This window comes from Rattus norvegicus, chromosome 8, assembly GCF_021556685.1.
Source record: "Rattus norvegicus strain SHRSP/BbbUtx chromosome 8, alternate assembly SHRSP_T2T, whole genome shotgun sequence".
In the NCBI taxonomy this organism is placed as follows: Eukaryota; Metazoa; Chordata; class Mammalia; order Rodentia; family Muridae; genus Rattus; species Rattus norvegicus.
Window position 1 is genome coordinate 110,297,205 of NC_141541.1, and position 23,276 is coordinate 110,320,480.

The window sequence follows — 23,276 nt, forward strand, 5'->3', positions numbered from 1 at the left end:
GTTGCCTCTTGGGGCCTTTGTGTCATGACTAACACACAGTGGGAAATGGCTGTGCCTTGGTTGTAGCTCTACAGAAGACTCTGACATTTTGTTAAAGATTCCGACAGGGTTGAAAGGGAGCGTTTTAAACATCACAAATCTAAAATTAGGGTAGACTAGAACTGATAGCAGTTAAGAGTAATTATTGAAGATCCCAGCGAAATACCTGGGGATTAACTTATTTTAAAGCATGCTGTCTGAGGTCACAGATGTCTAGAGGTGAAACAATAACTCGGTTTAAACTTTTTTCCAGCACCAAAAATCTTAGTACCTTCTACCAGCCAGGCAATGTACTGACATGAGCACAGAGGCAAGGAAGACATATTCTGTGTCCTCTTTCACTTGAGATTTACCAGGAATTGTGATGTACTAAGTTGTGACTCTCAACAGCTTAGATCCCCACCCCAGCCCCACTTTCAGGGCCCTTAATAACAAGGCAAGCCCAGAGAGGTGCTGGGGAGTGAGTGATCCCTTCCCCAGATGTTCAGTGGAGGCTCATTCCCCACCGTTCATTTGCACTGTCTCTGGGGCCTGTGCTCTGCCAGGGACTGGGTTTGTCCTTGTATCTCTTCCTGGTCTCCCAAGACTTGGTAACAGTGAACACGGTCACCATTTGTCTCAATCTTCCAACCTGACCCATACTCTCTTTCCACCTCTTGACTACCTTTCTGTGACCCTGGGAGTTGTAGCACTTTCTGGAGTACACTGACTTCTGGGAAGACACAAATCTGTTTTTGAAAGTGACCCTGTGACTTCTCTGTGTTGGGTATGGCATGGCGACTGCAGAGATCAGTCTGCTGAATCTTTGGACCTCTTTGGGTATTGGGACCATGTGCTGCAGGACACCATTGCAGCCTTCCCTTTTGCAAGGGACTTAATTTATCCTCAGCCAGTTGGTGACAGAACATTATTTTTAAATGGTGATGAAATTCCCAGGTTACTTCACAAAGATCCTCAGAGCTATCGGGATTTTGCATTTCTTATTCAACAGTGTAGTTTGGCCCTGTCGTCTGCTGCCTCACTGAACTCCACCCCAGTATTCCTAGAATCCTGTCTAAATAGACACTGCTCTCTATATCCTCTTCACAAGTCTTCATTCTTCCCTGCGAGTGTTGGAGTGGTAGAGAGAGAACAGGAGAAGAAGGATATCTTTAAGGCTTCCCTACATAAACTGTCTCCATTCTCATAACCCCTGGCCTGCCTGCCAATCAGACCACACCCACTGACTCTTAGTGGTCTCCTTTGTATGAACCACATCCTGCATGGCACTGCAAGTTTGTGGCCTGCAACCTGTTAGTTTAGTTTGTTAGCCCACAAGCTACTACATATATTTTAAGTTCTGGATGTGACATGGGATTTTCTTATGTCCCCAGGAGCTGTGGCTGCCTAGATAGGACCAAGTCAGTCAACCCCTAGCACAATTGAGGGAGGGCCTTGCAAGCCCCCACCCACAGCTGGGGAGCTACTGGCAGATGATGGCTGCTAGGAGACTTGTTTTTCTTCAAGGATGTGACCACTGGTAAGTTGCCTAAGGGCCATTGGATGACTCAATATCTCTGTACTTATGAGTGGCACTACCTGACTCAATAGGTTATAAAAAATAAAGAAAACAAAATCTGGGAGGGGGATGTGGAAGGTCCCAGGGGGAGTTGGAAAGTGGGGGATAGCTATTTACAAAATACATTGTGTACATGTATGAAATCTCAAATCTCAAATAGTAAATTATATTTAAAAAGTAAAGCTCTTAACCACGAATGCGGCTCAGTTGGGAGAGTGCTTGTCCTGAGTTCCACCACCAATAATCCCCCCCCACACACACACACACAAATGTCTAAGTTGGAGAATGGTGGAGCAGCACAAGCAACTGAAATCAAGAGTGCAGTGATAGGAAGCATCCTCCCAAGGGAACTCTTAGAAAGTAGAGAAGGAAGTCCCAATGAACAGGGTCACCTCTCTGCAGCAGACTCTGCATGCCAGTGTCTCCTATCACTTCATGCGCAAAAATGTAAGGGTCCATGCCTCTATATGAGGGAGCCCCAGCAATACCACTTTCTGAGCCACGTGTTTACATGGAACAGCCTAAGTTCTCAGCAGGGAAGGTTAATGTAGTGCAGAGGTTTCCACAGTGTGGTCCCTGGGCCAGCAGCATCAGCACCATCTGTAAGTTCCCTCCGGGCCTAGCAAATTAGAAACCCAAAAGTGGGTCCTGTGACCTGTGCTTGCAACCTCCCCAGGTGATGTCAAGCCACACTTTGGTATAACATCCCACTAGGGCAATGGTGAGGAGTAAGGGCCAAATGCCCATCTTAAATGCTCAGTCCACTGTGTGACCTAGGAAGGCTCTTTGTTCCTGAGATTCTGAGTCTGAGAGTGGGAACGAGGCAGGATCTACTGTGTCTTCCCAGGTTTATAGTGAGAAAAAGAACTCAGCTATGTAACATATGCAAAAAACCAAATGCCTGTCTTGGCTGCTTCTTAGTGATACTCCGTAGTCCTCTTCCTATGGCTTGCACTCTGATGATCTATGGGTGAATCTGGGCAGCTTAGACTGGAACACCAGGTCCTGCTGGGCAGGCCTGAGGTCGCTGAGCATTTGTTTATGCCAATGTCACTGAGAACTATGTCTACTTCCTGGGCTTGGCTGCTATCTCCTGTTTTCTTCTGTGTGGTTTGTGTTCTCTGTCCTTTCTGGTACCTCATGGAAACACCAAACTGAAGGGGGTAGCATGAACTACAGCAAGAAGGCAGGGCATGGGGGGTGATATTGGTAGTGCTTCAGAGAAGACTTCAGGTAAGAGATGCTGTCTAAAGAACATGGCGACAAATCAAAACTCATTCCTGGGAAAACTAACAATAGATTGATCATATGTCTTAGGCTTGGCAGACATTCATGGACTAGGTCTTTGAGTATAATTAGTAAAATGTGCATGTAATTGTTAATCAACTAAATGGAGATTTTGTCTTCCATCCTCCTGGCTGAACTGGAGTCCTCTGCAGACCGCATGGGAATTTGCTGAAGGGTGCTCTCTCTCCCCAACCTCTCTCACCCTCCAGGGTCAGTTTTATAGTCATGCTTTGAGGTGAGCTCACCTGGGCCATAGCGTCATTTCCACGCTTCCAGCTATGGAAGTCTGGGGCTGGTAACTCAAGGTCAGAACTCCTCTGTAATAGTTATTTTAACTGTGCTCTTGGAACAACCTAGAATCCCCAGGGATGAGAGTCTCAAAAGTGTTTACAAAGATCAGGTTTGTGGGGAGAATTGGCTTGATTACTTTAATTGACATGGGAAGGCTCAGCCCACTCTGGGCAGCACCATTCCCTCCCTTCGCTTTGACTGTAGAGAGTAGAAAGGGTGCTGAGCACAAGTGAGCCTGCAAGCATTCCTTCTCTCTCTGCTCTCAACAGTGGAGGAAATGTGGCTAGATGCTTCGAGTTGCTGATGTGTTGTCTTGTTTGCCATAATGGACTATGACCTGGAACCGTGAGTCAAGGAAACCTCTTCCCTCTTGGGCTGCTTTTGCCACGGGAATTTGATCGCAAAGCGCAGAGACGACGAAACTAAGATACTCCCAAACCAGTTACCCAGGCCTAGAGGAAAAGGCTCTCACTGCCTTAAGTTATGTGTCAAGTCTGGAGCCAAGGTTCCTGCTCAGACCTCTTATCTCTCTCACAGATGTAGCGAGAGAGAGAGCAGTCTAGAGCTTGGGCGTAAACTTCTCAGTGTGTGAGCTAAGACCAGGGTCCAGGGACACACTCTGACAACATCTTACGTAAACCCAGACATGCTTCTTCTCTTTTTAATTAGACAGATGAAATTAACAAGGAGATTAAGGTCAAAGGAGAAATTAAAAAATATTTAAATGTTAGGTGGAATTTACAAAAGCGAATCAAACAATGAACAATGAGGTGCAGGAAGGAGTGCGAAGAGAAACACAGACAAGACAGACACACTCCTCCATGCCACGTGGCTGTTCCTCCATGCCACGCGGCTCAGCCAGTCCACGGCCGGGCAAGAGAGAGCTCTCCCTCGCCGCCTCTCAAATCGCTGGTTCCGGGGATGTGCAAGAACATTCTCCAGAAATCCTTTCCCTCTCCTTTTCTTCAGATCTTATCAAAGAGTAACTCTTCAGTCAGCATCATTCTGGAACGGCCCACACTGCATCCAATCCAAACCACTCACCTGTTTCCTGTCTTAATTTGCAAACTCTTCAGAGACTATCTTTTTTTTTTCTTTCATTTACGTCCCCTCCCCCTTTTCTCTTCCCAGTGGCCCAAGCAGAAAGCCAGGCCAACAAGCATATTCCAGCCCCTTGAGACCTCCCAGGGCCAAAACCTTTCCCAATTCTTTTTTCTTGTTTGCATCTGTCACGAACAAGCACGGTCATTTTATAACGCAGACACACATACGTGTGCGTTCGCACACGGAAACAGGTTTTTCTATTTGTGTTTTTTTTTTCTCTCCAATTTGTGGTTTCTTTTTTTTTTTTTTCCTTTTTGCAGAAAATGCAAACAAAAGAAAAACAAGGTTTTCAATTGAAGGTACATTTCTTCTTCAATATGAAGACATTAATTGGATTGGTTGGATCCCCATGCAGTAGTGGTCAGCAAAGTCCTTTGGCAACTGACAGACGACATCTGGAGACTCAGGAGCTGGGTTTTATTTTGAAGAAACTTCCCTACATGAGTCATGAGCAAGGGAAATGGATGTGGGGGAGGGAGGAGGGGCTCTGAGGGAGGAGTACGAATGGAGGAAAGAAAAGAATGTCATTGGCGAGGGAGAGCATGGCACAGCCCAGGGCTTCCCTCTCTTCCCTCCACCTCCTTCCTTTCTTCCTGCAGACGGGGAACTCCAGTCCCTCTCAGATGGGAACTGAGTTCACCCTGGTTCCCAACGCATACGGTTTCAGCTTCGCTTCTGTTTAGCATCACCTTTCTCTGTCTTTATCGTCAATCATTACGCGTTTGGTTTCCCACGGCTTCTACACACTTCCATGGCCGAGAAATGGCGGTTGCCCATGGGCAGCAGGTCCAGTTCATTCTTCACAGGTGGGAAGTTGTTTCTCAGCCAAGAACGTGATCTTTCTGGCACATTCCACCGTGGTCAACCTCTGTTTCCCCTTTGACCCTGGTCCTTTTCATTCCTCTCCTCCCCTAGGAACATCGAGTTCTCATGCCATTACCGACGGTGACTGGTTCATCTGGACCCTCATCGAGTGGATGCTGCTAAGAATCTTCTTCTGATGGCCTGCCAAGGTGACCCCTATTCTCAGGAGGTCTCTAGAAGGGAAAACGAAGGCAACGTAAGAGTTAGGGCAGCTTTTCACAGCTCTGACTTATCACCAAAGTGCATGATCCTGAAAAAGGGAGGGTAGGGAAAAAACCGCACTAAAATCCCAGAATCAATTAGCCCAAGTATGTATGAATAGTGTTGATACATATTGTCATTTAATTTGTATATGTTTGAATGTGTGTCTCTAGTGAGTGTGTTGTGTACATGCATTCATGCTTGTATATGGAGGCCAGTTGCCAGAGGCCAGCTTTGAGTGTTATTACTTAGTTATCATTCATTTTGTATGGTTTTATGATACTGTCTTTCAGTGACCTGGGGCATGCCAATTATGACAGTCTGGCCACTGACCCCAAGGGGTCAACCTGTCTCTACCTCCCCAGTATTAGGATTATAATTCAATGGCACCTCAATCAGCATCTTTATAAAAAATTATTTATATCATGTATATGAATACCCTGTCACTGTCTTCAGACAGCAGAAGAGGGCATCAGATCCCATTATAGATGGTTGTGAGCCACCATGTGGCTGCTGGGAATTGAACTCAGCACCACTGGAAGAGCAGTCAGTGCTCTTAACCACTGAGCTATCTCTCCAGTCCCTCACCCAGCATCTTTCACAATGATCTGGAGATAAGCTCAGGTCCTCATGCTTGCACAGCGAGCATGGTTCTATTGCCCCAACACTCACTTATGATATGATCTTGCTCAAACTCATCTTTTTCTGTGCAGTAGCCCTCACCCCTCCTGCTCACCACCATCTGCTTGAGCTATGCTTTATTCCTCACCCGTGGATCCAGAAGCACCCCCTTCCTAGTGGCCACGACCCTTGGGTGGACTGGGATTTTCCTTTCCTCCGTGTCTGACTCTCCAAGTGCACACTCTGTGCTTTGGTTATTCTGCTGAGCTTTCTGCCTAAATTAGTGAACACCCACTGAGGTTGAAAAGCTGTGGGGCTTGCCTGGCCTTCTGATGTTTCCCTCTGAGCTTCCAATCTCTGACTCTGTTTGAATTTTAATGCCATGCATTTTTTTAAGAAGGGTGATCTTAAAATAACTTTATCTACTCAAGTAGGAAGCCCAAGAATGTGGCTGGGATAGAGGTTCGGATTGGATTCATCTGCGAGCTGTGTGAATTAATCTGAACAAGTTCATGGCTTAAATTTGACCTCAAGGAGACCTGTGCATCTTTCCTTAGCTGATAACAGTATAGAGCACTGGGCTATATACTATCCTACAGGGATGTGTTTCTTAATCACAGAGAGAATACTGCAGTCACAAATATTAAGTTTAACAGCAATCAGTTTTCCTATGGATAGGTGATGGGGCAAACACATGCTATAGAGCACACTATTCCTTTTGTCTCTCTACAAACCAAGGACACATGCACTACTTTTGCATGTGCATTCTCAGACAAGTGTCAAAGAAGCAACGCACTGGATATTACAGAGCAGGTGAGCAGAGAGAAGTGGGATTTAAATGTAAGAGCACGTGGTTCCCGGCCACCCTAATGGGCCTCCTCTCACACTCTTCTATGGTCTTGTTTATTTCTTCCAAGCTCCCTGGTCCTTTGTACACTGCACACCCTCACAGACCCTGGGGTGGGTCTGCATGCACTACGCCTTGGCCCTCACCGCCCACTCCCCTGCCCCACTTTAGCTGTAGTCAATCTCTCCAAGGCTGCAGCTGCTTGAGATAGGCAAAGTGCCCGTGTCTTTTATAGCAAATGCTTCTGGGAAGCATGCGTGAATTTTGAATTCACAAATTGCCCCGCCATCTATTTTATCAAGTTGCTCATTTTCTTTCTTGTCCCATCTCTCATCTCTCAAAAAACAAATTGAATTGCTCCAGTACTGTGTGGCCGTGTTTTACTTTGAACTAAATTCCTTAATTTTCAGTTTAACTTTCTTTTTAATCTACTCCTGGTTCCTTTTTCTGTGACTTTTCCCAGTCTGGAGGAATGACTTTATTTGACTCAGTTATGGAGGAAATGGGGAGAAATATGCTAAAAATAAATAAATAAAAAGACTCTGACCGATGAGAGTGAACAGACTAGAGAGGTCCTGACTCCATAAACACATACTTAGGCTCTCTGATCGCCCAGGGGCATCCTTCTGGGCTCTGCAGGATGGGGAGGCCAGTTCATTTTAAACTTTATTTCTTTAAGTTCTGTGCTGTACATTTGGCAGTCATTCAAAATGTGTAGGGCTGTCGTTTTTACGGATCACCAGCAAATGGGCCTTTATAAAGGCATGTACTGCTATTCAGTGGATTCTAATCTCGATGCACACTCAAGCACCACCCTGGAGAAAAACCCAGATTCTATCATTTATGATAAGAGTAAATCTCACAGCAATAGAGCATGACTTCAGGCATAGGCTGGAAACAGTCAGTGTCTGGAATCTGTCTGCACTGCGGTGAGAAGCTAAGAGTGGGTCTCCACCCTTTTCTCCTGGATACAGCGACTGACCTGACTGTCAACAAACTCCAAAGTCTAGTACTGTGCCTGAGATATAACAGGTGATCAGTTAACGTTTGTCAGCTGCCTGCTGGGTTGACGTGTCATAGGCCACCAGAATCCCATTATGATCCTGTCAGCACACACTGTAGCTTGGGTGCTTCATGTGTGTATGTGTGTGGGGTGTGTGTGTGTGTGTGTAAAAGGAAGGTTTGATTTCCTGACTTGCATTATTTGAACTTCTTTGAGTACAGAAGGCAAAAGCGAAATCTGAACCTCGTCTTTCCTGCGTTTCTTCATTTCTGTCACACATCAGAATCACCTGAGGAATATGGAAATCCCCTAAGGCCTGGTTTTCTGACTCATAGTAATTAACCAGAATCCTGCAGGTGGCATCAGTACTTAGGGATTTTGTAGCCCAGGCTGGCCTTGAACTGGATATGGTAACTGACGATAACCTTGAAGTTCTGATCCCCCTACCTCCCAAATGCACACATGCGCCAGCATCTCCAGTTTACACAATGCTAGAGGATGAACCCAGGCAAGCACTCTACTGGCCCCAGGCTAAGGTTTTGTTACTTCCCAAAAGTTCCCAGACTATTCCAGTGACCAGCAAAGGCTGGGCCCCCTTTTGGCCCTGAGGTAGATGTAAATTGAACCAGCAGCCAGAAAAGCAGTTTTGTGTCCCATCTTGCCCCATGTGTCCTACTATTTCAGAATCCGCTGAATAGAAAGATTGGAACTAGATAAATATTTCCCAAACCGCAGTTCCATAAAAACCTGTCCCTCAAAACTATGGTTCTATGGTCTTTAATAATTTGAAATGGGATTCTTTATTTCAGGATTTCTCATGGCCTTTATAATGCTAATATGAACAGTGAATCTCCACAAGGGTGATAGAGTGTGCAGTATTTCCCAAATTTATTTGACCGTGGGACCTTTTTTCCAAGGAGAACCTATTAACATTTCCCACAGCTGATGCTGCTTGGAACATTCTAGGGGAAATAATGGACCACGAGGATCTTTAGGAAACTGTCTAGCTCTCCTCTTATTTGAATAATTTTACTTTGTATATTCCTCAACACTCCTGCGGGAGGAGCAGGCTGGTAAATAATTTGAGGGGGGATGGAAATGTGTGTCTGTTTACAAAGGTTGTCCGAGCGTGAGGACGACGCTCCACACAGCTCTGAGTCAGTGCAGTACCCTGTTTGCAACTCAGTCTCAAGTGCAGGCTTCTGAGTCCTTCCTTCCCATCTGGATGCCCTCTTTGATGGGCTGAGTCTAAACCTTAGATGGGGGAGAGCCTCCATTATTAGACAAATCACATATGGCTATGACTATTAGGAACCTCACCTGGGGTCCAGAATAGAGCTCTGCCGGCACCCTCAGTCTGCCTCTATGTCCCAACTTCATCTTACCAAAGTACAGCCCCATAAGGCTGGTTCTACTCAGAGAAGACTCGTTCACCCGCATTATCTTAGGTCGCAGGGAAAGGGCCTTAACCCCTAGCTCTGGGCTGGATGAAGGAGTCTCATCACTTACTCTGATGTCATCTGGGTGACCAGCTGGAGGGAGGTGAAGCCAGCGGTGAGGAAGCTGTCCCTGTACTGGACCATTTTGATGGCACTTAGCCAGTCATCCACGGTGGTAAAGGCCGTGAAGTCTGGGATAGAGCGGTCAAGCAGGGGTTGGGAAGGCCTGGTGAGACAGAAGAACAGGTGACTCCACAGCTGCAGAGAGGTGACACTCCAGGCTGACCTTTCCCTCCTCTCCTGGCACCATCTCCAAAGCTGAGGGGCCGGTCATTTATTTCTGGGTATTGTCACAGGTCAGTCAACAACACAAACTGATTGGTACTGGTATTCAGTTGAAGGAGATGGGGACCGAGACTCCTTTATCAACTGAAATCATGGTGACTCCCCACCCAAAGATGTGGTCCTGTAAAAGATACATACGATTCACCACAACCTTGCCAAATCTACTGGCAACCGTCTTCCTTTCCCTGCTGTTTGAAAAGCATAGAGTGGAGTAGCCACCCAGCAACGACTGTCCTTTTCTGAACAGACTCAAGGTAGATACGTAGATAACTGAGCCAGTCATATTCACAGCAGCTATCTTGATGTCACTCCATCTTCACATCCGATTTCCCTCTAGGCCATGAGAGTTTACGTCCTGAATCTTTGCATGCCCATGCTTTAAGACACTCTCTTTTCTTTGGTGATTCTTGTGTTCTCCTTCACAAGGCCCACCCTGCAGTCAGGTCCAATTATCATACCCCAAGCTCTCTCTTCAACCCTAACACATGGCAAGCCCTTCCACAGGTGCTCATTGTTTGGAAAAATCAAGATATTGCCGGATGCCCAGAGGATGCTGAGTGGCCTTGCTTTTTCCCACCTAAGCAGCTTCCACAACTTCATGCTTAGCAACTGGCTGGTCCTAAGCCTCTGACTCTTCACAGGCTCAGGACTTGCTCTTTGCCCCCATCTCCATGGGCATCTAGTCAACACACTCTGGCCCTTCCTGTCTCCTCTGCAATAGCACCACCAGATACCTCTCTGCTGAAAATGGAGGTATGGACTCTGGGTGTCTGCACAGGACTCTGCCACATCAGCCATTAACATCTCAATCTTACTTTTTAAAAACTGACAACCGATCTAATGATGATAATCATCTGTTTCTAAATTATTTTAAACCACAAAATGGCAAGAACTACATCCTACCAGTACCAACACTGGGTATGGAGACCGGTCTGGCCTCACCTACTCCATTTTGGTTGAAAAGAGAAATTTAAAAAATGAAATAATGCAAATGTATCTAAGGAAATCACAGCAGATGTAGCTGACAGCTATTTTGTGCATCCATTCATATCAAATGAATCTGCATTGTATTTCTTTGTCCCACAGGAATCATAGCCATAGCCTATCTAACTGTTGGCCCAAACTCCAAGCCTAGATAAACTAATGCAGTTAACAAAAAGATGCCTCCTTAGGAACAAGATCACCTAGAAATAGTGCATCACTGATCATATTAGATACAGTCCACTAATATAGAGCCCAGTGCTGAGTCCACTGTCTGCCAATAGCTGGTGGAACCCAGACCAGATCTCTGCCTATCTGTCCACAATGGAATGTATTTTACAGATGGGGAAGATACGAAGAAGGCAACAATCTGGGAATGTCTTCCATTGGTGAACAATCTGTGCTACTCCGACTTGGTCCAGGGCAGAACAAAGGCTGCCAGCCATGCCCCTGGCTGTGAGAACCACCACATCGAGGCATTGCCCTGCTCCACTAGACTCACACAGCGGTGATGGTTGCCACAGTCTTGAGACTAGCTGGGTTCCGGATCATCTTGTCCAGGGTGTTGACGATCTCTGCAAAACGGGGCCGGCTATTTCGATCCTTCTGCCAACAGTCCAGCATGAGCTGGTGCAGGGCAGCTGGGCAGTCCATAGGAGGGGGCAGCCGGTAGTCCTGCTCAATGGCATTGATGACCTGTATTGGTACAAAAGGATCACTGTAACTAGGAACTGTCCTACTAGCTAGTCATTAGAATATTCTCCCCAGAGATGGGGTGTTCACCAGCCAGGCTGACCCAGGTGCTCTCACTGCTCACCACATATTTCCTGTCATAGGATCTTCTGAGATCTTGGTTTCCCTACCTAGGAAGTAAAGACCAGATTTTGTCCCTTTGGGTCTCCTGTACTTGGTGCAGGGCCTGATACAACTGGGTCTCTGTAAATATTTATTAAGAATAAGAGGGTCAGCAGGCTGGAGAGATGGCTCATTGGTTAAGAGCACTTGCTGTTCTTGCAGAAGATCCAGGATTGGTTGCCAGTGCCCACATCACAACCTTTTCCAATTCCAGTCTAATGGGATCTGACCCCCTCTTCTAGACTCATCTGCTACTGCCGGCCCTATGGTGCACATACAGACAAGCAAACAAACATACATAACCACAAATAAAAATGTAAATAGGTTTTGAAAATGAGTGGGTAGAGCTAGAGAGATGGTTTGGTGGTAAAGAGTGTGTACTGCAAGCAGCTCCGACATTGTGCAGTTCATAGGGGCCGATGGTCCCAGGACTCCAGCTCTAGAGAGATTCAATGTCTCTGGCCTCTGAGGGTAGCAACACTGCCGTGTGCACGCACACACACATATATGCACACACACAACATAGGAGCTAAGCATGGTATGCAGACTAAATCTAGCACTTTAAAGGCCAAGAGAGGAGGATTCTGAGTTCTGGGCTAGCCTGTGCTAATTTAAAAGACCGTCTACAAATCAAAGAAAACAGGGGGCGTGGAGATCAAATCACAACAGGGGCAGATGTTATGTGGAAACCTGGCTATTTATAAAGGATGCTCCAAAAGCCTGCGATGGCCTCTTTCTCTCAGTCCTGAAGGGAAAGGAAGAGAGAAGATGAATCAGCAAGCCCCAGTCCATGCCTGGACCCCTCAGATGCTTCCAGAACGTGGCTGCCCTAAGCCTCCTGAGATGCAACCTGAAAAGGACTGGAGGTCAAGGTCAAGAAACTGCTCAGTGCAGCCACAACAGCCCACAGACCAAGGTGGGCTCACCGAGTGAGTGAACACCTCTAATCCAGTATGGCTGGCTTTCACTACCTCTGCTGAAAAAGAACTCTGTAAATGTTTTGGAACCTTTTGGTGGCTTACTTTTCAGATTTATGTGTATTTTTACATTGCACTTTTAAATTTTTTTATTTATTTAATGTATAAGTGCGCTGCTGCATATACATCCACATGTCAGAAGAGGGCAACAGATCACCTTGTAGATGGCTGTGAGCCACCATGTGGTTGCTGGGAATTGAACTCAGGACCTCTGGCAGAGCAGCCAGGGCTCTTAACCGCTGAGCCATCTCTCCAGCCCCCAACACTGCATGATTCTCAAATCATGTAAGTCAATTGTGCCTGCTTTTCACTTTTCATATTAGAGAAAAATCATATATGACCCAAGTTCTAAGCATTTGACTGTATAGGGGCACGCTCAAAGAACATCAGAAAGCTGGACTCTAACCAGCCTGTAAAGTGGTGTAGCATTTAAGTGAAAATGAGCTACGCAGGCAAGCAGAAGGGTGAGATGTGTAACTGTACAGGACAGTCATGCTTTCATAAAAAATGTCATAGCAAAACAGCCCAGCACACACACACACACACACACACACACACACACACACACACACACACACACACACACACACAGAGGCCGTAGTTGGATATACACTGTGGGACAAATTACGGTCACCTCTGGGCGGGGAGGACCATGGACGCTCTTTATGTTTTTTCTTCTCGCTTGTTTGTATTTTATTGTCTGTAATAATTGTGAATTGATTTTATATTAAACAGGTGAAGCACTTCAAACAACAAAGAAAATTATTTGAAGTTCTGTAATTTTCTGGTAATTTTACCTCAACTTAACAAAAAAAAAATCAGATTCATTTCAACCGATTATTCTTTTCTTTCTAACCTTGTAAATTGGTCAAAAAGTGAACATCTTCAATCAGCTTATATTTTTGCAATTTGTGTGGACGCTCCATAGGATATGAGATAATATTAACTGAGGTTACTGGAGATAATAAGTGTATTATGTTTTCCATTCATATGATGAAAATGAGTATACCCTTCACGTTAGTATCACTACTATATAAAATAATGAGTGACTAGAAACGTTCTCTTTTGAAGAGTATATTGCACTGACTAATTTTTTTCTCCTTCAGAGTGCTGTCGGTCAAATTCCCTTCTATCCTCTTTGGAGGACATTGTGGCCATATTTTCCCCATGAGGAAAGTGGAGAGATAATCAATGAAATATTCTGCGTGCAACATATGGTGATAGGCTGCAGCTAAAACATGTAGGATACCCACCGTTAAGGTGTGTGGGGGCAGCGCTGTGGTCTAACCCTGGAGGCCACAGCACTCAGTTAGAGCCCTGGAGGTATCACAGGCTGAAGCAGGGTGGAGCTAAGCTAAGGAATCCATGAGAACCAGCAACTGGGTATTGTTCCCATTAACCTGGCTCATTGACATCTGCCTGTTTCTAACTCCTTCCAAGAAACCAGACTGAGGGGCATGGCGTCTCCAAACATGGTGGAGATAAGCAGGATTGTCCATTGAGGGCTCAGAGGAGCTCCGTTTAGGTCACTTAAGGCCAAGCTCAATAAGGCCAGCAGGAGGGGCTAGAGTCCAGGTCCCCAGTCTCATGGGGTTTGGGGATTCCAAAGTCCTCTATGCAAGGCAGCAGAAGGCATTAGTGTTCTCCCTAAACTCCTGAAACTGATTTACAAACCAATTTTTCCCACAAGCAAATCAACTCCCCTCCCTGTCTCAGAGGAACGGTGCTGAGCAACACTAGAGCAGGAGCAATGCACTTATACTGGGGACCCAGGCACTCCAGAAAGGGCATCAAGAGGATGGGGGCCACCCACGTATATGCCAACACTTCTACCCATGAGCTTTACACCTAAACAATGCCACCTTGCTGATAACTGCCCTCGTGTTTGCTTTGGCATTTTTTCTATTTGCTTGGCATGAAAATCTTCTTTTGAGGAAGATATCAAAATGTCACTATCTCTTAGAGCTCCTTAAAAAAGTCAGCCAGGAGCAGGGTGGTGACAGTACTACATAGGGACTGGAGGTGTTGGCAAATGGATCCTGGGTGCAAGTTCTACTTGTTTTTAATCTATGAACTCCAAGGATGATCAATGGATTGGAAACTGCACAGTGCATTGTTTGAAAAGCCAGATGACACAGTGAAGGGGTACATGCTAATTCTACACAGATGGCTGACAGAAAAGTCCTCATTGTACGGAGGGAGTTATCACTACACCTTTTCTCTAGTGGATATCTTCTCTGCAAACAAGAAGAGGCTCCTGCCATTTGAGAAGAGTAGGAAGATAGTGTTGGAGATCTTCAAGCACACAGTAAAGACACATTGTGACCATATCCATTTCTCAACTGTTTCTAAAAAGGACAACCATGGGAACTCTTCCCATATTCATATTTATGAAGTAGCGGTGACTTTACTCCATCAGATATTTCCTGTAGATGATCCTATTGCTACTATTCAAGCTGATACCCAAGCACTGATACTTCTAAAGACTTTATCCTGTGTATGAGTTTCATTTTTTATAGATAAGAGTGGACAGAAGCTACTTAAGGCAAGGAAGAACTATTTTGGCTCACAGGTTCATGGAGTTATGGTCTACTGTGGTTTGGAAGGCACGGCAGAGGTCAAGGTCAGTTGTTACTTGTTATACAGTGCCACCTAGGAAGCAGACAACTTGGGCCAGAAGGGAGGTTGCCTATAATCCTCAAGGCCTGTTTGCCAGTGAGCTAGGCCTCAGCTCGTAAAGGTTCCACATTCTCCAAAACCAGCATCTCTAGCTGGAAACCAGGTATGAAGACACATGAACCTATGTGGGGATTTCACACTCAAAGTGTAACACTCTGATGATTTAGATGTCTTCAAAGGCCGTGTGTTCAAGGCTTGTTCAGTAGCCTATGGTGCTAGAAGGAGGTTATGTAACTTTCAGGAAGTGTGAGCTAGCTTGAGAAAGAGAACATCGCTGAAGCCATGCTCTTGAATGTGGTATTGGCAGCCTGCCTTCTTTTCCTCTTCCGTTTTGTTTCCTGACTCTGCTAGTTGATGAACATCTTCCTCTGCCACAGGCCCTGATGTCCTGTCTCACAGAGTCCTGGAAACCATGAAGTCAGCCAACTGGGAATGACATCTTTAAAAATAAAACAAAACAAAATAAAAAACAAAACCCTTTTTCTCTTTTAAAATAGTTTTCCTCGGGTGTTTTGTTATAGAAAGGGAAAGAAAGCTGATTAATACAACTCTCAACCTCAGAGGAAAAAAAGCCTTGGTCATCCACTGGGGTTTGGGAAGCACTTACCTGCCGGTCCTCATCTTTGACATGATTTCATTTGGGAGATGTTTGTTCTCTTTTAAGGATTTAGAGCTGTTCTCAGTTTTGGAGTGCATAATACGCATGGCTATTATTAAAATATCGTTAAATCAAAGACAATGTTACAACTTTATTAAGACTTTGACAACATTTCCTGTCACACCTACCTCACAGATGTGGACAGTGGGGAGGAGAAGGTCTGGAGAAACACTTTTAGTCAACACATCTGACTGCAGTAACAGTGACCACATTTGGATTTTATGGGAAGACTTAGCCTAAGGCCAGGGCCCAGGATATCCTGCCTCACAGGAGTGAATATCAGTTGGGAGAAATTCTAAGTCCCTTCCTGGGTTCACAGCAGGGTGAGGTTTATGAATATTAAGAAGAGTGGCATTTGAGGTCAGCCTGGTCTACAAAGCCAGTTCTGGGATAGCCAGGCCTACACAGAGAAACCCTGCCTCTAAAAAAAGGAAAGAGGAAAAGAGAGAGAGAGAAAGAGAGAGAGAAAGAAAGGAAGGAAGGAATGAACGAACAAACAAACAAATAAACAAGGGAAATGAAGCAAGGTATCAGAAGTAATCCAGGAAACTTAATCTGAGTTTGCTGCATAGGCTGCTATAACTCCTTTGAATACTCTCCCCCTGCCCCAAATCTAGTATAAGGAAGCATCCTAGGGCCAAACCAAAATGCCAAGATAGGCGAGTATTTCCTTGTGTTCACATGAGCCCAGAGATGGTAGTGGGGGTGGTTGGATTGGACCCAGGAGCCTGTAGAAAATTCTGAGTATTTTCAGGTATTTTAGGAAGTAGCTGCAGCATCTCTGGAAAGTGAGCAAAGTCCCTCCCTCAAATTCTGGGCTGAGTTCTTGGCTGTCCCTGAACACAAGTGTATTTCCCATTAGCGAGCTGGAGGCAGGTGGTACCTACTCGACCCTGGACTGGGGAGAGTGAAGTGGAGGAGCTCAGAGCACTGGAGGAACCAGGGCAGAGTGGGTTAAGTTGAGCTCTGATGTTTCAATGAAGCCGCAGCTCCTCTCCACAGACACTGCCACTCTCATTATCTCTGTCAATCAGATCCAAGCAGCAGAAGTTCCAAGTTGCTCTCTCTGGCTGACAAACTCTCTGTACATGTTCAAAGACCTTCCTGAGCTCCAGAAGCCCAATTACCAGCACTCCGACTTGCCTGTGCAATTCTCTTCCTTAAAGCCTTTTCAATTGTCATCTGTAAAATCCTTCACAGCCACCACCTCTATGCTTTCTGATGAGTGTGACTGCAGCCCAGCTGCTGGGAGCCCCTCCTGTCTCTCTCCCAGGCCAGGTCCCAGGGGATTTCTAAATGAGCATGATGTCACCTCCTGTTCCCATTAGGAAGAGAATTACACTTGGGACAAGGCTTGGGGATTTTATTTTGGAAAAAATACAACAAAAATGAGAATTTTCGACTATTGTGCAGATGTTCACGTTTCCTCTGAGTCTCCATTCAAACCTCAAACATCCAGGAAGTCTCCTCCCCACCCCTAAATGCTCCCCAAACCCTCAGTATATGCCACTGAACTGTAAACCCCTCAAGAATGAAATCAGCAAGTGCAAGACTCAGTCACCATTAGCACAAGTTGACTGTGTTGAATGAATGTTTGGGGAATTCTTGAAACCCGGTGTTAGAAATTCTATTTGTTCTCAGCACAAGTGAAAGCATTGCCCACAAATATCTTAAGTGTCAAATCTCGCCTGTCTGTTTTGTAATCCATTCTATGTGAGCTGAATTGTTCTTTATCGGATTAGGGTCTCTGGGTGGGGACAAGATGGGTCTGCATTGTCTGGCTAGCATTTCTCACTTAGACACTATAGATGGAAGATGTGTGCAGCCAATTTCATAAAGGCAGCCGAGTTACTGTCAGCTCCATTGCTTACTGATTGGACACACTACAGGAGCAGAGTCGAGGTGTGGCTAATCACAGATAATAGAGGACCTGGATGCCACATGGTTACCATCAGGACCTGGTTATGGGTGCAGTCATCTCATCTGCTCTGAACTAGAGCACTGCCACCTTTCTCAGTCTTCAGAGAAAATCCATAAAGACTGGCTGAGGGCAGTTTTCACAAGCTGGGGAATGCCTCCAAGGCCATCCAGGCATGAATTCCCTTACAGTGTGACTGTAGGAGCTGAGTAAACTGATCTACACTGGAGATAGCCCTGTCTCTTCCAGCTAAGAACCTTGGATAGATGAGGACTGTTCCCATGAAGGTGGGAAGAGGAAACAAGAGACACATGGATGCGGGTTTTGCAAGTTGCAAGCCTCTGAGCACCAAGGGGGAAAAGTGGGCACTCAAAACACAGAAGAGGAGTGGTCTGGAAGGACAGCCCAGGCCAAAGGTGATATTGAAATCCAGGCATATTATCAGACCCACATCACCCCAAAGCTTTTGTTACTCTTTATTATGAAGCAAATTTCCCATCCAGAAAGAACATCTCCAAAAGTATGCCTCCACTTGTAGCATCTTTCTTTAATGGCCTCTTCCTTCCCATTCTCACCCTCTTCAGGGAGGGCAGCCTGAAGGGAGATTGATGAACTCCACACCTCCCATAGACAGGGCCCTGCTCCTGCAGCCAGCCTGAAGTTGACCTGCTTTGGGAAGCTTTCTTAGTGCCCTCTTTGCTGATATTACCACAGGTTCACCAATGCTCTGTTCTTGGGGAACAAAGGCTCCTTATACCTCCTCTCTTTATGCCTATAGCAATGCTTCAGGAACTGTAACTGCTTAGAGCAGTACAATTCTCACAGGTGGCACAGGATGTAGACTCAGTCTAGAACTTTCAGACCAGCATCCCCCCTCCCCCCAAATCCCTATCATGAGAAAGAAACATTGGCTAGGAATTGCTGTAGAGTTTCTTGCTTAGTTTAGGTAGGGTCTAGTTATGACTCATGGCTAATCAGGAAACTCCTGCTGCCCTTATAGACTTTGTGGTTGGTGAACCTAGTGTGTTCCACACATGACTCTCTGGTCACTTCAGACTTCAGTCTCTGCGTTCCTGACTGAATTCAAGTTTAGGGTCATGAGGTTGCTATCCCAAGTTAGAACAGAGGAGGCCTTGGCACTCATGGCATGAGGTATACTTGGATGGGTGTTCACATCCATTAGATGTGGCTGGTACTTACATCTTGATTGGACATATCCCAGTAAGGTCTCTCTCCAAATGACATTACTTCCCACATGACAATCCCGTAGCTCCAGACATCGCTGGCTGACGTAAACTTGCGGTAGGCGATGGCCTCTGGAGCTGTCCATCTAACAGGTATCTTCCCTCCCTAGAAGAAGATGAAACCAAACCGTAAAAGTAAAAAAAAAAAAAAAAAACAGACATGCGTCTTATTCTACACCATACCCTGTGCTGCCCCAGCCTGTAAACTAGGACAGCCAAGAAACTCCTTGACCTGGAAGCAATAAACGTTGACAGTAGTCTACTTAGAGGAGCTATAGGGGACCAGCAAGGACTCTACTAGCTTCATGGAGATTTCACACATGAAGGGGATGGCAGTGTTGAGATTTCATCATCCCACCCTGATATCCTGCATTGATTTTACCATCAGTGCTGGTAAGGTGGTGGGAAGAGAGAGCACAACCATCCTAAAGTTCCTGGAACCACAACCGATTGGCTACTGGAGATGCAAGCTATGGTTGTCACTGTTTCATGTCTATGCAAACAGCACAGGTTTGGTGTTAGATGTGTTTGAGTTAAACAGAAGCCTTGGCATTCATGGCACGATGTATACTTGGATGGGCATTCACATCAATTAGAGGTGATTGCTACCTGCATCTTGATTGGACATAACCCACTATGGTCTCTCTCCAAATGGCACGATTTCCCATAGAAATGTAATGAGCCCTAGGGATCCACAGGGCATAGTCTCTGGGGACACTGAAAAGTCACACCAGTTGCCCCTCTGCCACTGCTCATACTGCGCTCCATTTCTGAGGAAAGGTTTTCCCAGCTCCATGTTCTTGCCCTACTTACAGCCATGGGTTGCACTGGGTATGAGGAGCCCTTGGCCTGTTTGTATGGTGGTCACCCCAGCTGCCTTTCAGAAGAGGTCAGGATCTAGGAGATTAGAGATCCTGTTTCCAAAGGGCTGATCTGGTTTTGTTTGGTTATTTATCGCTTTGTTTTTGTTTTTATTTCTTCTTTTTTGTCTTGAGGGCCATATTGAATGTGTCTAACTTAATTCTCTGGCCTTTACATTGCTTCTAGACCTGGTCAGCATTGTTAGACTAAGAGCTAAACTTATCTTCACTGTTAGTCAGTCAATGAATGAGCAAACCACACCTGCATTTGCTGGGCCTTGTTAGATGAGGATTTGGGGCCTCAGAGAAGAGCCCACCCAGTGAGGCTACAAACTGCTAACAATGTTTATGGGACAGTGGGCAGGCAGACGAGGAAACAAACTCAAAATATAGTTAATACCCTTGAAAAAGGAGGGGGTGTGGACAGAGGTTAGCTGTGGGGGATCTGAAAATCAGGGCACTAGCTTCAACACAAGTGCTGGCCTTTTCTACCTATGTGGTCAGGGAAAGCAGTCAACCCCTCGGGGATCCTGGTCATTAGCTGGACAGTCTGGTTATCCTGTGTAGTAAGGGACTACTGTCCATGGACATCTGATGGTGAACTGCCTGTGTATTAACTACTGTTCTCACTGTGTGCTAGCTACTGTTTCTACTGTGCTCAGCTCTAGAGAGCAAGTCATTGGCCAGACAAATTTGCTGCCAAAGGGAAATCCAGGCAGAGTGAAGTAAAGGGCTAAAGCAGCCCAGCCTAGTGAGGCCAGTGATTTGTCAGAAGGAAACAGAGACTGGTAAGGGTGAGATAGAAAGTAAGGCAGTATGGGTTATCACACACACACACACACACACACACACACACACACACACACACCTACACTGACTTTATGTGTTAATGTAATCTGTGTCAAAGCTGTCACTCAAGCACATCACTCCTTAGGACATGTGTGACCTTTTTTTCCTACCCATTACGCTAAATAGCATATCTTACTACATAGAACTGTTCTGTGCCTAGACAGGGGATCACTCCATAATCCCTGAAACTAAGGGAACCAGATAATGGAAGCTATACCAAGGGGCAGACCTACAGACCCTACCCCACCTTCTCTTCTCCTAGGACTCGTGCTTCAACTGTAGGAGGCTAACTTTTATATTGAACACTCTTAAAATTCATTCAAATCATCTATACTGGAGTTCAGCAAAAGTGCCTGTTACGTATATAAATGGTTAATCTACAGGATGCGGGAGAAGCAACAGTAAGTGTATTTTTGTCTGGCTTACTCTCCAGGGCTGGGAGAAATAAAGGCCACCTGGCCCAGACCTCCCCCGGCACATGTCCAACTTTCTGCAAGGAAGACAGTCCTGATTTCCCCTGCGGATTCTGGCAGGTTTTTGTGGTGCGAGATGTCCTCAGCTCAAATGCCAAAAACATGACAAATACCTGGAGGCTTAGGCTGCCCTGCAAGGGATGCTCTGTCCTCACTATACCCCAGAACACAGATGCAGTCACTGGCTTTAGCAATATGGTACCCATGGCAGAGAAGAGAGGTGGAATCATCTGAGGGACCAGTAACTGCCAAACACATAAATGTCAGTGGGTGGTAGCTCAGAGAGCCTTGTTCTGTGTTGTCCTTGAAAGAGAGATTGTTGTCACATCTTGAGATAGACAAACTTCTCCACAGGGAAAGGGCTTCTGCTTTCAAAATACTTGAGTTGGATCAGGGATATAGCTTAGTCGGTAAAGTGCTTGCCTCGAAGCCATGAGGACCCAAGCTTGATCCCCAGAACCAATATAAAGAAGGCCAGATGTGGTGACCTGCACTTATAATCTCAATGCTGGACACAGGCATATAATATGCCTGGGGCTCATGGTGAGCCAGCCTAGTCTACTTGGTAGGTTCCAGGCCAGTAACAGACCCTGCCTCAAAACACAGTGTGGATAACACCTGAGTTGAGACCAGGAGGTGTGAGTGTGTGAGTGAGTGAGTGAGTGTGTGTGTGTGTGTGTGTGTGTGAGAGAGAGAGAGAGAGAGAGAGAGAGAGAGAGAGAGAGAGAGATTCATGTGAGTGAGAACTTATCAGCAAGACTAAGAGACATAGGAGACTAAGTAGAGAAAGTCCGTAAGTAAAGGGACTTGGGGCTTGCTTATCTTTTGTGTGTGTTTATTGCAAAAAGGAGAGGGATGAAGGTGTAGTTGTGAATTTCAAAGAGATGATTTGGGAGTCTGGAAGTGTCCTCCTCTGCCAAGTCTGGAGCAGACCCCAGGGGCTGTCAGCGACAGCTGTTGAGCTGCTCCCTCTTGCATGTAAAGTGGCAGTGCCAGGCCCACTGGCGGGCAGCCTTGAGCCCTTCTGCCACCTTGTACTGTTGGGCCTCACTGAACATGGAGCTTGGCCTGTCACCACCACTCCCTCCATCTCAGCAGGTGGCTGGGCCTTCCAGAAGAGCCACCCTGGGCAAGGAAGTGACAACTTGTCATGGCTAGCTCTTCTTGGTTGAGAAGACAGGGGCGCACCGACCTCTGGAGTAGAACAAAGGGAAACACAGAGTCAGGGGAGCAGGGGGTGGGTGCCTTCCCTCCCAAGGATTTTAAATTTCTCTTCTGTTTTGTTGTACCACACAGGCAGTGTTGTCTTCTCATGCTCACTGGTAATTACAGTGACGGTCATGATTACTTAACTTGTCTCCAATTTTATGACAGAAAATCTATTAGGTTAGAGGATGCTGACCAGCCTCATAAGGGGACTGAAGAACAGGAAGTAGATAACATTGCAGTAGGCAGGGCTTCCACAAGCCAGGAAGGTCTTGCTGCTTGAAGAGAAAATGTGAACCAGAAGCCAAGGCCAGTCCATCCACATGGCTGCAAAGGGAGTCCCTTACTTTCCAATGTACGCACTAAGAAGAGGGACAGAGAAGCAGTGACTTGCTCTATTGGGTGGTAGGGAATGTAAAAGAAAAATTCTTGGTGTGCTGAAGCATGAGGAGGTTCAGTAGGAAGGAATCAACATCCTTGTGGACAGAGAAAGACTGAGGAGACCTTGCTTCTGGACCAGTCTTCACACAGCACCCTGTATGGCCTCTCCCAGAGATGCTGAGGGCACAGGTCTGTACTCTGCAGGCAGTGATATATTACCCCCGCTCATCCTTGCTGTGATCAAGTGCCTGACAGAAACAAGTTCCCAGAGGAATCCTTTATTTTGGGTTGCAGTTTCAGAGGTGGTAATCCATCTTGGTGGTGAGAGGTGGAGCTGAACAACTCATATCATGACCAGCAGGAAACAGAGAGGCACACAGGAAGGGACCAGGGTAAGACACTACTTCCAGGGACCAAGCTCCTCCAACTAGGCCCCATAGAAATAGTCCTCGATGCAGGGCCCATTCTGTCCTCAGCAGGGTCCTGGGGACATAGCAGCAATGAGACTCAACTCCTACCTCAAGAAGAAAAGTTTATCTCTGCAGCCACCCGGTCAGTACATTGTATTGTCATGGTGAGGAAGGATACAAGGCACA

General features: G+C 46.1%; 1 protein-coding gene across 1 annotated transcript in view; it reads right to left on the minus strand.

Moving 5' to 3' along the window:
- Positions 1-3,807: 3,807 nt before the first annotated feature.
- Ephb1 (Eph receptor B1) overlaps positions 3,808-23,276 on the minus strand; it is a 436,332-nt gene continuing 416,863 nt past the window's right edge. The window contains 4 exon segments of the mRNA NM_001104528.1: positions 3,808-5,316; positions 9,325-9,480; positions 11,083-11,276; positions 18,868-19,017. Coding sequence (NP_001097998.1) covers positions 5,208-5,316; positions 9,325-9,480; positions 11,083-11,276; positions 18,868-19,017 — 609 coding nt within the window. The 3' untranslated portion in view covers positions 3,808-5,207.